The sequence below is a fragment of the Oryza sativa genome, chromosome 2 (assembly GCF_034140825.1).
Source record: "Oryza sativa Japonica Group chromosome 2, ASM3414082v1".
Classification (NCBI taxonomy): domain Eukaryota; kingdom Viridiplantae; phylum Streptophyta; class Magnoliopsida; order Poales; family Poaceae; genus Oryza; species Oryza sativa.
The window spans coordinates 6,440,646-6,455,649 of record NC_089036.1 but is presented as its reverse complement, the minus strand read 5'-3'; the positions used below and the strand labels follow the sequence as shown (position 1 = coordinate 6,455,649).

Below are 15,004 nucleotides of genomic sequence, written 5' to 3'. Positions count from 1 at the left end.
TCTAACCATCACGGTCTCGTACGTGATTCATCGGAGGTGTGCATGACGGCTTCATTTTTGTTTTACTTTGGTGTATAATCTCTATATCCATGTTAGCTCTTCAAATTTAGTACAACTATATTATTTATTATTGATATATGTGTAAGAAATGTTAATTCTCTATTTATTTATTATAATAGTACTTAACGACCGTTTACACATATCTCCTCGCCGCCATGGCTACGGCGGTGGCGGCCACCACCCACTCCTACTCCTCTACACCGCCGCCCGCCTCGCCCTCGCATAGCACTCCTCTTCTTTGACCACCCCCATCCTCCCACTAGCCGCGTCTCCGAGGTGCATGGATCACGGCAACGATGACAAATATGGATGTGTTCCTTGCGCATCCTATCGCGACTCAGCAGCGCCGCTGTCTCAACGGGCCATCCCCCCAGCGCTCTACCTCATGTAGGGTGCCTTCAACACGACAAGTGGCACGGTCATGTCCGATAAGACTATCAGGCTGATGGTGGAGGGCGTGGCATGGCTGGCCTATGGGTGTCTCGAGAGAAAAGAGGGGAAGAGAGAGGGGGGAGGGAGAGAGAAAAGGAAAGTGATAAGTAGCTTTTTTTTTTTCAAAAATAGATCAATATGATTTTTTAAGCAACTTTCGTGTAGAAATTTTTTTTGCAAAAGACGCACAGTTTAACGGTTTGAAAAGCGTGCGTGCGGAAAACGAGGGAGAGGAGTTGTGAAGAGGTAGCAGCGAACACAGCCTTAGGCTGAGTTCTTATCCCACTTTTCCCAACTCATCTCTCTCGTTTTCTGCGTGCACGCTTTACAAACTGCTAAACGGTGTGTTTTTTAGCAAAAAAAATTCTATATGAAAGTTATTTTAAAAAAAATCAAATTATTCCATTTTTCAAAAAAAAAATTAATACTTAATTAACCATCCAATAATACGTACTTCGTTGTGCATGTCGGGGAGGAGGGGTTCCGAACCCAGCCTTAGTCTATGACTCTACGTCTACCTGTCAGCCAAAAATATGGGCTACAAAGTTATTGATTTGCGCTAGAAATTGTGTGATTTTATTATAGTGTATAGGAAATTATAGTTGCAAAATATTTCTTAAACCTATAGTTCCAATACCATCATGCGCGCCGTATTTACCTTGCGCAATATCAAATAAAAAATATGTTAACCACCACTGCAGAAACAAAAAAAAACTATCTAAGAAATTAAATTAAGCTCCATCGTTTGTGTTGCAACTTGTGTCACAACCAAAATTCGAATATCACTTAAGTTTAGGGTTGATTTTGTCTTCATTATAGTTTATATTTTAGAAATGACTTTACTAAGAGCACACATATAAAAAAACTATCACTTTAGACTTATAATTAGCTTTGGACTAAACAATTCTTCCTCCGTTTCTAAATATTTAACGTCGTTATCTTTTTTTAAACATGTTTAACCATTCGTCTTATTAAAAAAAGAATTATTAATTCTTTTCCTATTATTTGATTCATTGTTAAATATACTTTCATATATACATATAGTTTTACATATTTCACAAAAATTTTGAATAATAAGAACGGTCAAACATATGCTAAAAAGTCAACGGTGTCAAACATTTATTAACGGAGGGAGTATTAGCCTTGACCCTGGTAATTCATGGAATATCTAGGGCCCCACTGATTGATCGTGAGCTGATTGCAAGTTAAAACAACTTATTAACGATTTAAAAAATAATTTATGAGCAAAATTTTTATATGTGCGTTATTAAAAACTTAAAACAAATATAAACAAATACATTGAAAATTCATAAAATTATTAAAATTTAAATTTAAATTTTAAATTTTAATAATCGGTGATTTTGTACAGGGAAAACGGCGAGGCGCCGAGAGCCCATTGTTTGACACAGCCGTCTCCCCTGCCCTCTGTCTCCGCCTTCTATACTTCTAGACCCTTCCATTCATCTCTCCATCTCTCCGCCCCCTATATAAACCCCCCCTTCCCCTCCTCGCCCATCGCGGCATCGCCTCCTCTGCTTCGTTTCCTTCTCCAGCAAGCACCCGACCACAACACACACGCGAGCTCCTCGAGAGAGGAAAAAAACCCAACCCCGAATTCGGCGGCGGCGGCGGAGGCGGAGGCGGCGATGGACCCCTCGTCGGCGGGCGCGGGCGGCAACTCGCTGGCGTCGGCGTCGTGCGGCGACGCGCAGAAGCGGCGGGTGTGCTACTTCTACGACCCGGAGGTGGGCAACTACTACTACGGTCAGGGCCACCCGATGAAGCCCCACCGGGTGAGGATGACCCACGCGCTGCTCGCCCACTACGGCCTCCTCGCCCCGGCCAAGATGGAGGTGCTCCGCCCGCTCCCCGCCCGCGGCATCGACCTCTGCCGCTTCCACTCCGACGACTACGTCGCCTTCCTCCGCGCCGTCACCCCGGAGACCCAGCTCGGCCAGGTCCGCGCCCTCCGCCGCTTCAACATCGGCCCGGACTGCCCCGTCTTCGACGGCCTCTACGCCTACTGCCAGACCTACGCGGGGGCCTCCGTCGGCGCCGCCGTCAAGCTCAACCACGGCACCCACGACATCGCCATCAACTGGTCCGGCGGGTTGCACCACGCCAAGAAGTCCGAGGCCTCCGGCTTCTGCTACGTCAACGACATCGTCCTCGCCATCCTCGAGCTCCTCAAGCTCCATGAGGTGACGTCATCCTATTCCGCTCGTACCTGTGTTCCTTTTTTTTTTCAATTTTTTTCTGCTTTTCTTGTTTTTTTTTGGTTCGTTTAATGTTTCGAATAGATTAGGAGTAGTACTATTTGGATGGGTGGTTTGTTTAATTTTTCGAATAGATAGATTACTTGATGTGTAAGTTGGGTGGGTCAATGAAGACGGAAGCAAAAATCATCTTGACTTCTTTCTCTCCAGTTGCTCTGATTTTGTTGTGTACAGTTCGATCGATCTTCCGCTAAATTTTGGATCGGTAGGAAATATTAATCATCTGTAAATGTAAATGAAATGGCTATCTGTAGACAGAAATTGGATTAACTTTTTGCTCAACTTAAATCTCATACTATACTATTCGTTACGCGATTACACATTGTCTGAATAGTATGGCATATTGGCACGTGCAGAATTATGTATTAACAATTTTATTCAGATTTTTGTTTTCCTGGATAAAAGCTCATGTACGTTGATGAATCATTCTGAATGTGTATATGTATTTCTAGTTGATATAATGATGTTCCAAAGAGAGAGAATGATATGACGACGAACTTGCTGTGTTTGTTATTAAATTTGCCCATGATGTATACTGTTAAAGCTATATACTCCCTCCGATATAAGGAATTTTGAGTTTTTGTTTGCAATGTTTGACCACTCGTCTTATTCAAATTTTTTTTTTTGCAAATATAAAAAACGAAAAGTTGTACTTAAGATAATAAAGTAAGTCACAAATAAAATAAATAATAATTTCAAAAATTTTTGAATAAGGCGAGTGGTCAAACGTTGCAAGAAAAATCTCAAAATCGCTTACATTATGGGACGGAGGGAGTACAACATACAGAATTTTCATTGGACGATTCATGATAAGAGATTGATTTGATTGAAACGTATTCAGAACAAGAGGTGACTGATTACACAGATCTGAAGAATGGATGTTGCGTAAAGACAATCCTAGATTATCATGAACAGTTGAAAGTTTGAAAACAGATCAGATGTTTTTTTCCCCTATTTGGTCTAGTTGTCTTCTTGTGCTAAACCACTAATATGCTGTCTTCATATTTACAGCGAGTTCTGTATATTGATATTGATATCCATCATGGAGATGGAGTTGAGGAGGCATTCTACACAACAAACAGGGTTATGACAGTCTCATTTCACAAGTTTGGGGATTATTTCCCGGGAACAGGGGATATCCGCGACATTGGGTATTCAGAAGGGAAGTATTACTGCCTGAATGTCCCGCTGGATGATGGAATTGATGATGACAGCTACCAGTCCATCTTCAAGCCGATCATCAGCAAAGTCATGGAGATGTATCGTCCTGGTGCAGTCGTGCTTCAGTGCGGCGCTGATTCGTTGTCCGGTGATAGGTTGGGCTGTTTCAATCTCTCAGGGAAAGGTCATGCTGAATGTGTTAAGTTCATGAGGTCTTTCAATGTTCCGTTGCTTCTTCTTGGTGGTGGTGGATATACCATAAGAAATGTTGCACGCTGCTGGTGTTACGAGGTATGTAATCTGATCAGAAGACAAAACTGATATATATCTTTCCCCCCGCTTTTTTTTTCCTTTGTGCCTTTAACATACAATTAATTCTATTGTTTATGGATGATAAAGCAAAGCCATGAGCTCGGTAATGTGTTAGAACCTAATTTGCTTTGTGTTTCAACTGTGTTCGATGCTCAGCATCAAGAACTTGTCTTCTATAGTGGTCTGTACCTTCTACCTGGCTTTGTTTATTGATCCATGCTGCTGTAATTTTACAATCACGAAACTAAGATTTTGGTTTCTGCTGAGCAGATGACTGAAATGCACAGAACACCTATCGCCCATTTACATGTAATGCTTAATCTATTTATTTTCTACTCTGTTTCATTCAAATGCATTAATTTGTGAGAACTTGTGCAGTAACAAATCATCCTGTGTTTCTCAAAGCATTAAAGGGTGGTTATTTTAAAACAGATATAGTATCAGGCAAGGCACAATAGAGCTTTCATAGACAAGCTTAACATTATTACTTCCGATGAATCCCGGAAAACGCTACTAGCTAACTGTTAACCCTTGCAAAATTATATGCTTCAGGCCACCACCTGTTCCTCAGTTGTTAGCTTTCATCAAAGGTGTGTTTAATAAATTAGCAACCCAAAATCTGGTGGCTCTTTGGACCTTGCAAGCCTGCTTTCGTTTCCTTTTGTGAATTTATAAATCTGAACACACAGCAGGCTAAACATGGCGAACAAGTGCGAATGGCAGTGCCTTATGCTTGCTGGAGTCTTATATCAGGAACATCTGTTGCTACAGCTATGGTTTTATCCTCTGATTGTTTATTTGGTTTTTTATTTGGCCAGACAGGAGTTGCACTTGGTGAAGAGCTACAGGAGAAGTTGCCTTACAATGAGTATTATGAATATTTTGGTCCAGAATACAGTCTTTACGTTGCAGCAAGTAACATGGAGAACAGAAATACAAACAAGCAACTGGAGGAAATAAAATGCAATATTCTGGACAATCTTTCAAAACTTCAACATGCACCTAGCGTCCAATTTCAAGAGCGAATTCCTGAAACAAAGCTACCTGAGGTGAGTCTCCAGGCTTCCTAATATAAGCATGCAAATGATGTCTTGGAAGTGATAACTCAAGGGCTGACTGAATGTATTTGTGTCCTGTGCATATGTGCTCATTATTCAGCCAGATGAAGATCAAGAGGATCCAGATGAAAGGCACGACCCTGACTCTGATATGGTGTTGGATGATCACAAACCTACGGGACACTCAGCAAGGTATCTATTTTTCCTTTTTTTAAAAGCTGTATTAAATTTTGTATAATTATGTGCCCTGCCTCATGTTATATTTTCATTTTAGAAGCCTTATTCACAACATCGGAGTAAAGAGAGAAATTACTGAAACAGAGACCAAAGATCAGGTACTTTCTCCTCTCAGTTCATTCCAATGAGCGGTTCTGTCCTGTCTCATTTATAAAATTCAAGACACGACGTCCACCATTTTAATTTGAGATGTCTCCTTTTTAGCTGAGCCTGAATCCTTAGAACTAGCTGAGCCTGAATCATTAGAACTAACAGTATACTTACTCCATTCTTTTATTAACATGCGCCCTTTTGTTTAAAGAAGTGGCATTCCCCTTTTGTGCTTATTTATGTACTCCCTTCGTTTCGTATTATAAGTCGTTTGATTTTTTTTCTAGTCAAAATTTTTTGAGTTTGTACAAATTTATAGAAAAATTATATTAGTATTTTCAATACAAAACAAACATATTATCAAAATGTATTCAATGTTATATTTAATGAAACTAGTTTGGTATTTTAGATGTTGCCAAATTTTCTATAAATTTGGTCAAACTTAACCAAGTTTGACTAGAAAAAGGTCAAACGACTTATAATATAAAAGTATGAAATTGATGGAGTAACAATGAGGTTTTCATTGTAGAGTTCTGTTCTTGCTGGCTTGCTGCTATATGTGAATTATAATCTTTATCCATATCGGTGCTAGAAACATAGCGAAATTCTCTTGTGCTGTTGAGTTGTGGAGAAAGACTGTGGTGCTGATGAAATTATTTTGCTTACCATAGATGTATTGACCTTTTCATCTGAATGAAATTTAAGGCAGCATTGGTTGTACCTTTTCCTTATCTCACAGGATTTTTTTTTGGTTGTGCATAGTCTCATACAAATTATTTAGAATCTATACCTTGCATTTATGCGAAACGAGCCCTTTGAAATTCTTTTTTTTTTTGAGGGGATAATGGCAGGAGCTCTGCCTATTCATTAAAGGAGAAAGAAGCAGTTTCACGTACATGGACACCTCCAAGAGGTGTCTTCAGATTTTTACATTGGAGGAGGTTACAGCACTTTGAGAAAGTGCAAAGCCACTAACAACAAAAGTAGGCGTTTTTTCATCTAAACGATTTGCGCTTCATCGAAGGCTTTGCACATGTTGATGATGGAGTCAACCACATGTAACACTGTACCATAGTCATTGTTAAAAATTCTAGCATTTCTTTGTAGCCAAATCCCCCATGTCGTGTAGGCCATCAAAATTCTTTCTCTGCTCTTTGATCATTTCTCTCCGGCAAGCTTCCCACCAATCCATCATGTTTCCATTGAAGGAAGAAGACCTAGGCATGTTGAGTCCTAGTTTCAACCAAATGTTTGTCCATACCTGTTTCGCGAAGGGGCAATCCATGAAGAGATGTGTCGCTGTTTCTGGTTCTGTCCCACAGAGGGAGCAAGTTGGACTGTTGTCCCAACCTCGGATTTGGAGTTTGTCAGACGTGAGAACTTTCTTTTGGACCATGAGCCATCCAAAGAACTTGCATTTGTTTTCTGTTTTTGCTCGCCAAATGAAGTTAACACGATTGTCCTGAATGCTTCCAGTGAATTGAATTTTGTAGGCCGAGTTGGCTGAGTAGATTCCATTCGCATTCCATTTCCACATTAGGTTGTCCTCCCTGTTTTCATCCAGTTGTACCTGTTGTATCAAGTGCCAGAGCAGGATAAATTCTCGAACCTCGGTCGTCGTGTTCATCCTTCGGAGCCCTTTGAAATTCTTGCAGCTTGGACTTTGTGGTATCTTTGTGTGATCTTTTGTTGAACTAACACTTTCTGATTTACACATTCTGCAGCATGGTAAGAGATTAACAACCGAACATAAAGGACCAGAACCGATGGCAGAGGATCTTGGTTCCTCCAAGCAAGCTCCTGTAAGTCGTCGTCTTCTCTTTTTTTTTTTTGCGGGGGAAGTCGTCGTCTTCTCTATCCATCTGCAAATCCATAGCAAAAGCTCTGCGTTGCCTAATGCCTATATGGATATCGAATTATCTAACACCATGGTTAATCTGCTCTAACAAGTATTTTTCATCTTCACATTGCTTGTCGACGATAGACTGCGGATGCAAATGCGGTGGCCGTCAACGCGCCAGGCAACGCCAGGAATGAACCGGGAAGCTCACCCAAATGACCGAACCCACCAGCAGCTATGCACCAGAAGACCATGATTTAGCTACCTTCAGGACACGAGCTCTCTGTCAAGGTTTCCTGCATGCTCTTAAGTTGGCAGAAACTGGAGTTGATCTGTATACTGCATCTTGACATTTCAAACTTAAAAATCGACACAAATCAAGAGCAAACACTGTTTGATTGTTTCTTCTGTAGGAGTTTACCATTGTTTCTTTTGTTGAAGAAGTCCATAATGTTCAGGCAATACTGGACGTGGAGGCATTAGTCTGACTGACCAATGTAGTACAAAACAAAACATGTAACGTGAAGCAAGTTAAAATGTACAGTCTGTTAGACTGTTAGATGGAGATATGGAATTTCAGGCGAAAACCCCGTGCCTTGTGTGTTCTCTACATTGTGTTGTGTTCATAACAGATTTACTAGTATAGTATTTTTTTCCGGCTTATCAGTGGAACCATAATTAGCGTAGTTGTTATCAATGTTTAGGATGTGTTCGGCTCTTTATCTTCCTAATTTTTACTCCCTCATTTCCCTCATTTTTCACACACACGTTTCTTGAATTATTAAACAATTATTTTTTTTGCAAAAAAAATATAAGAAGGTTATTTTAATTATCATTACCTGATTAATTCTCCATTTATTAATCGACACAAATCAAAAGCAAACAAGTAGTAACTGAGAAGAAGGCAACAAATGCTCAAGGATTACCGCTTAAGGTGCAAGCAGCCACCTCCCGTTGAGGATTTGAACAAGCAGCCATCTCCGCTTAACTGAGTACTTTGTTTGTCTCATAATATAAAGGATTTGAACAATGTAAATAGTTTTTTTTTAGATAATGTTGAACAATGTAAATATATAAGGATATGTACTCGACACCTGCTTCCATTGTCAAGGAGAGGTTCGGGAAGGAGATGAAGATAGGATGATGGATCCGGGAGAAGATGCAGGGGTGCTACGAACGACGGGAAGGAGGGGGAGGTGGTGGCTCCGACAATGTGGCGGTGCTCCTGGCTGGACTTCCGGCAAGGCCGCGTAAGGCGGCGACTGGCCAGGAAGGATTGGGGCAGTGGCATCTGAACCATTCCTGCTTGATCCAACGGCGGTGATTATCTCTCTCTCACACACACGCTCTCATTTTAATACATTTTGCAAAATCGTCCTTTATTTTGATGGTTGGTTGCGACCCAGAGTTTTGGTTCAGATCACCGACCGAGCAAGGGAATGAGATGAGGAAGGCTAATTTGAAAATTTTGCTATCCAAATAGGGGTCTATATGCATAATTTAGGATATAATTATTAAGGTTGTGTTCTTCCCTACACTTACCGAACCTCTATTTCCTCGTTTTTCGTACACACGTTTCCCAAACTACTAAACAGTGTTTTTGAAAAAAAATTATAAGAAAATTGCTTTTAGTATTAATATATTTTTCAAGATTTTTTAGCTAATACTTAATTATTATGCCCTAAACCGTTGTTTCGCTTTGTGTGCTAAAGGGGAAGGTTCCCAACCACTAGTAGAAGTGGCTAAGGCTTCCTTCGTTTGCGCTGTCAAAACAAATGGGGAAGACAAGGTTTTAAATATCATCAAAAGGCTCGACATTTGCCATTGATGTGGTTTCTGCACTTGATTATCTTCACCAACATAGGCCATTGCCAATTATTCACTGTGATCTCAAGCCAAGCAATATTTTCCTAGATAGTGAAATGGTTGCTCACGTTGGTGATTTTGGGCTTGCAAGAGTCCTGCATCAAGACCATAGTGACATGTTAGAGAAATCAAGTGGCTGGGCTACAATGAGAGGAATGGATATGCTGCTCCAGGTATGCTTCTAACAGCTACAATCCACGGTTTTCTTTCTAATTTATTCAGAAACCTTTCCATTGATCCATACTTAAGTAGATCGTTTTGCTATTCAGATGTGTGCAATTTGTTATGAAAAAACTCAAATTCTTGCAAATGATAATTATGCAGCAGTGTAAATTATATATTATTAGACTGAAGCCTACATATAAATTTAAATATAAATGCTTAAACTTGCAACAATTTCCTTTATGTAACATTTTCTTATGATTACAGAGTACGGTTTGGGCAATGAGGTTTCAATTCTGGGTGATATCTACAGCTATGGTATACTGTTGCTGGAGATGTTTACCGGAAAAAGACCAACTGGCACTGAATTTAAAGAAGCTCTCAGCCTTCATAATTATGTAAAGATGGCACTTCCAGACAATGTGATCGATATTGCAGACCAACACTTACTATCAGAGAACAATGATGGAGAAGAAAGAAACTCAGATGGCAAAAGAAAGAGACACGAGAATAGCCTGCATCATATCAATTCTGCAGATTGGAGTTTCCTGCTCAAAGGAATCTCCAGCAGATCGCATGCATATCGGAGATGCTTTGAAAGAGTTGCAGAGAACAAAAGACAAGTTTAGCGTGTCCCTGCGTTGAAGCATCAAATCTCTGAATAATTTGGCATAATAATCCCCAGGCTATAATAGATATTTACAGCCGAGCAACCGAAGCCTTATCAGCATAGGTTCAGGTTGTATGAGTAGCTTCATGATGTTCACACATGCAGGGTGCTGTTTTTTTTTAGATAAAGGATTATCAAACCCGGCCTCTACACCTTTGTGGGGTGTACACAGCCAAATGCAGGGTGCTGTTACTGAACAAAATATAAGAACCATGAACCATTTAGCATTTGCAGGAAGAATATGTAAATCGACTAACTGCACATACAGTTTTTTTTGTTTTTGTTTTTTCGCTTGTAACCTACAAACTGTTTTGATGGAAGCATTCGATAGCACGCAAGTTCAGAGACTCACAGCAAACAGCTCCTCTCCTGAAAAATCCCAATTCCAATGGTTCAGTACTGCAACTGCACTAAACTAACCTAAAGGAATGGACATTTACCAAGATCCATTACCACAAAGTATAATGTTTTATGTTTCCCCATTTGGTTGAGAAGTTGCAAACTCAAATGCATCGACATCATCCCAAGCAAACAAGAGAGTATCAGTGTATTCACAAAAGGAAAAAAAAAAAGTTTCCGCGTTTACCCCTTCGATGAAAGCGGGGGAGGAGAAAGCAGAGGCGGGGGGTGGAGCATCACCACCGAGTCGACCAGTTGAGACGCTGGGTGGAGACGGGCCTACGCGGGCGGCGGCCTCCGGGCTCCGGCGATCTCGGCGGCGTGATTAGCCGGCTGCCTTGCCTAGCTAGAACAAAAACCCAGAAGGGTAAAGGAAAAATCGCAATGCGCGCTCGATATATGCCTCGTGGTGGCGGAGCATGAGGCGTGCGGGCGGCGGAGACGATCACCGATGCCCCCACCATCGCCGCCAGCCAGGGCGACTCGCCGCCGTATGCGCGCCGGAGACGAGACGGCGGCGGAGAGAGCCGGAGAAGAAGACGCCGAGGCGGCCTGCAGCGCAGGCTCGTTGTAGCCCAGCCCACCTGTCAAATCACCAGGGCCCACGGGCCTCACGGAGGCGGCAATAATCCCGTCCCGGCCCAAATGTATGGGCCGCATGGATAAGAAATAAGTCTATTATTTGTCCCTCAACTCATACCCACTGACTGAATCGGGGCAAGAGTTGAGAGGGGCTAAATAGACTTATTAATAAACGCAACGCCGTTCCGGCCCAACACTTATAGGACTCACGTAGGCTGCAATCCCGTTCCGGCCCAAGCCGCACCGTACACCGCGATCCTTTTTGGGCCCGCTTTATCCAGCGGCCATCACCGCCGCCGCCGCCGCCGCTGCCGCCGGCGAGGCGAGGCAACGCGCAAACACGGTGGAGCTTCTCGACGTGGACAGGATGGAAATCATGGCGTCGGGCGGACTGCACTGCTCGGCGGCGAGCCGGCGACCGTGGGTAACTCTTGTAGATAATTTTTGGAGCTAATTTGGTTTTTCGTTGGCGAATTTTTATCCATTATCTTAAAAATAAATTAGTTCTGATGGTTCGTTTTTTTAAAATAATGTCTTCTTGTTTGAAAGTCATGCTAGTACAGTTATATTTGTTCGGTGTAAATTCAATTGAATTGACTGAACAAACTCTGGCAGAGTCGTTATTGTTGACAAAGAGCTTAAATCATAAATTGTTACTACATTCACTATAACTTCGCTCCTCCTCTACTCCTTGGCACAAATTCAACCAATCAAAATGATTTGAAGATTGGAAAGCCCCTGTTTTTATCTTCTAGTTTGAAGCTTCTATCTTTGCATTTTCAATGGGCATAGTCTCAATCTTCGTCATAGTTCCAACCATCATGTACATCAACAGAAACAGAGCGTTCACTTCATAACCACTTTTAACACTACCAAAATTTTGACATATTTTGTGTTAGTATTAAATTTTGATAGTGTTAGATATGTTTGGTTTTAAGCCTTACCAAACTAGAGGATGCCCCGCGTGTTGCTGCGGGATTTGGTTAACATTAATTTATTAGATAGGAGGTATAATCTCAAGGAGAAACAGAAAAACAAATAGCTTTCTTGGAGAAATTCTTTTTAGTAGCCCTATCCAAAATTTTGTAGATAATTTAGGTAGCACATGTCAACTGAAGGGGTGTTCAGCCATAAAGCTCTTTTATACGGATTGATGGGCTGGATACATATAGATGTGTGTGGAGATGGGCCATTGTGTTTATATGGGCTACATTTGGCACTAAGGAGGCGAAGAGACTCACCCGGTGACTAATGGATTGGGCTCTATGCTGCATTCTATCCAACGTTTGAAAAGCGATCTAATGCATTCATCCAACGGTTCACAATTTGATGATGACGTGGAAGCACGAGGTTTGAGCTTTTGGCCTTAACTTTATTGAAAGAAGGGATTTCATCATAATTGTTAAGAGTAGAAACTTCTAGAATTACCAAAATTAAGTAGGACAGCATTGATAATATATGCTTGGTTTGTTGATCTACCATTTTTTTTTTGACACCGTTGATCTACCAAAATTTGGTAGGTTTGAAAGCGACAAAAAAGAAAAAAATAAACAAGCCCTAAATAACCACCTTACATGCTTAGATTTTCATGACCTAACTTATGTTAGTCAATACAAGTAAAACACGCACAATCGTCCAAAGGATCCACACTTGACAAACTTCAAATAAAACCAAAATACATGGACCCAACTGATACTAATTTCCACATGATCTCGATCACATAGGCATCCAATTCTGCGCTAATCCTTTACATCCAATATTGCTCCATGCAATAACAATTGCATCCTTTGTTCCTTGGCTCTCTGCTCTCAAATTCCTAGCAACAAGGAGGGTCGTTGTGTACCCGCCCGGGCCGCCTGAAAACGTACGAAACTCCAAATCAAATTAATGAAATCGTGCAAGCAAAAGAAAACGACAGTGATCGATATGTATGCTCGTCAGAGGTTGCCTCTCGATCTCTAGCTCTGGTAATGACACTTGTAATGCAAACAATTGATAGGATTCGACGAGACAGTGTTGATTTGCTTGGAGCTAAGAGATGATGATGGCCTCCATGATGCGTCTCCCTGTCTCCAAAGCTGCCGATGGCAAGCGTACAAGGCAGAATCAAATGGCATCTGCATTAGCAAGAGGGACATCAGTAGGAATGCCTGCAACCTGACGCGAAACCCAGCTTATCTCATCGAATTCACCGGTCTCATCATCTCTTTGATGCTGCTGTTCTGCAGATCGAAATTAGTATTCTCAAACAGGCTTGCGATAGTGGGGTTAGCACAGATTACACATGTAAAGGTACACATACACAGCTAGCTAGTCAGCCATGTTTTTTTTTTTCAGGGGACATGCAGGGAGTTCCTGCAATTTACTATAGAAGAAGAGAGTTGATCCAGTTTATAAGGAAAACCGGGGCTAAAAACCTTACAACAACATGGTTAATTAAAGGAAAACCGGCGAAAACCCTGACATTGACGTACTGATCCTAAGAACAGCAGTCCAACAAGGGAGAAAACTCCTAAAACGAAGCCTTTAAGAAGGTTACGCCGAAAGAATGGCGACATCGTCCGATCCTAACGAATCTAAGGTTTTCACCCAGAGGATATCCTTTAGTGGCGTTGAACGAGGGCTCCAATAGCAACGCCTTCAAGAAGGTGAACGGCACCCGAGGGCATCGCCGTTGCTAGCACCAGAAGCGGAGCAAGGCTTTCGCCTCGGAGTCCCCCTCAACCATAGCACCTACAGTGGAAGCCACCAAATATCACCTGCACCTACACACCGAAGGTATATGCACTATGCACACCACCTGCACAACGACCGGATTCCATGCCACCCCCGACCCGACCGAGGACGTACCGGATCTAGACCTAGCCAGAACCGGCCGTCCTCCTCACCACCATTGCTGGCCAAGCGCGAGATGTGGGGCAGGTCGCTGGCCGCCGGATTCGTGGACTCCACCGCCGCCGCTCTAACACCGTCGCCATCCCTGATGCCATCGCCCACATCCCCGCCCAGCGCCGCTCACCCCGATCTTCGTCGTCACCAACCCCGCCGCCGTCGCCGTCCCCGTCGCCGCCGCCATCGCCATCCCACCAGATCCGGTCGAGCGGCATGGATCTGGCGGTCACCGCCGCCGCCGCCAGGGCAGGTCCCCTGACCGCCTGAACTTTGGGGAGCGAGAAGCCCCCTGCCGCCGTCCTTGCAGCCTCGCGGCTTTGCCGGCGGCCACTCGGGCGACGGCGAGGCGGAGGAAACACTACTGGAGAAATGATCTTTCGAGGGTCGAGCGATTTCCACAATAGTCCCGGTTCTAATAAGAATCGGGACTAAAGATTGTTTTTAGTCCCAGTTAAAAAAAATTGATCTTTAGTCTCGGTTCATCCCCTGTCAGAAGCCTACCAGGGGGCCGAGGATCTTTAGTCTCGTTTGAAACTACCAACCGGGAGTAAAGATTACCACTTTAATTCCGGTTGGTAGTACCAACCGGGAGTAAAGATCATTTAGATCTTTAGTCCCGGTTGGTACTACCAACGGGAGTAAAGATTTATCTTTAGTCTCGGTTGGAGTTACCAACTGGGAGTAAATATTTCTCTCCCATCTCTGATCGGTTAAGTCCTAGATAAGATCAGTTAAGTTCTCTCGATCTCTCCTCCCCTCAGATCCGATCTCTTCCTCCTCCCCTCCCCTCTCCTCCTCCCCCTTCTTCCCTTCCTCCTCCCCTCTACTCCCCCTCATCCCTCTGCACGGCCGAGCGGCGCGCTGAGCCGCGGCCGGCGCGGGCGAGCGCCGGGCCAGGCGGAGGCCGGCGCAAGCGAGCGGCGAACGGCGGGCCGAGCTACGGCCGATGCGAGCGAGCGCCGGGCCA

The 15,004-nt window shown here is 43.0% G+C and overlaps 1 protein-coding gene and 1 long non-coding RNA gene across 3 annotated transcripts; one reads left to right on the top strand and one right to left on the bottom strand.

Annotated features, from left to right (window-relative positions):
* Positions 1-2,009: 2,009 nt before the first annotated feature.
* LOC4328717 (histone deacetylase 3-like) lies at positions 2,010-8,053 on the top strand. 2 transcript variants are annotated; one of them, XM_015768167.3, is made up of 7 exons: positions 2,010-2,693; positions 3,780-4,220; positions 5,060-5,290; positions 5,400-5,491; positions 5,577-5,634; positions 7,351-7,428; positions 7,611-8,053. In XM_015768167.3, exons 1-7 carry the CDS (start codon positions 2,139-2,141, stop codon positions 7,683-7,685), a joined length of 1,530 nt encoding a protein of 509 aa, XP_015623653.1. In that variant the 5' UTR covers positions 2,010-2,138; the 3' UTR covers positions 7,686-8,053. The 2 variants fall into 2 exon arrangements, with proteins under 2 accessions (XP_015623653.1, NP_001396788.1); NM_001409859.1 differs by having other exon boundaries at positions 5,574-5,634.
* Positions 8,054-9,263: 1,210 nt separating this feature from the next.
* LOC112937995 (uncharacterized) lies at positions 9,264-11,104 on the bottom strand. The gene is made up of 2 exons (XR_003241030.2): positions 10,751-11,104; positions 9,264-9,427 (listed from the first exon to the last, which is right to left on the bottom strand). It is a non-coding gene; the product is annotated as an uncharacterized lncRNA (long non-coding RNA).
* Positions 11,105-15,004: the final 3,900 nt, after the last annotated feature.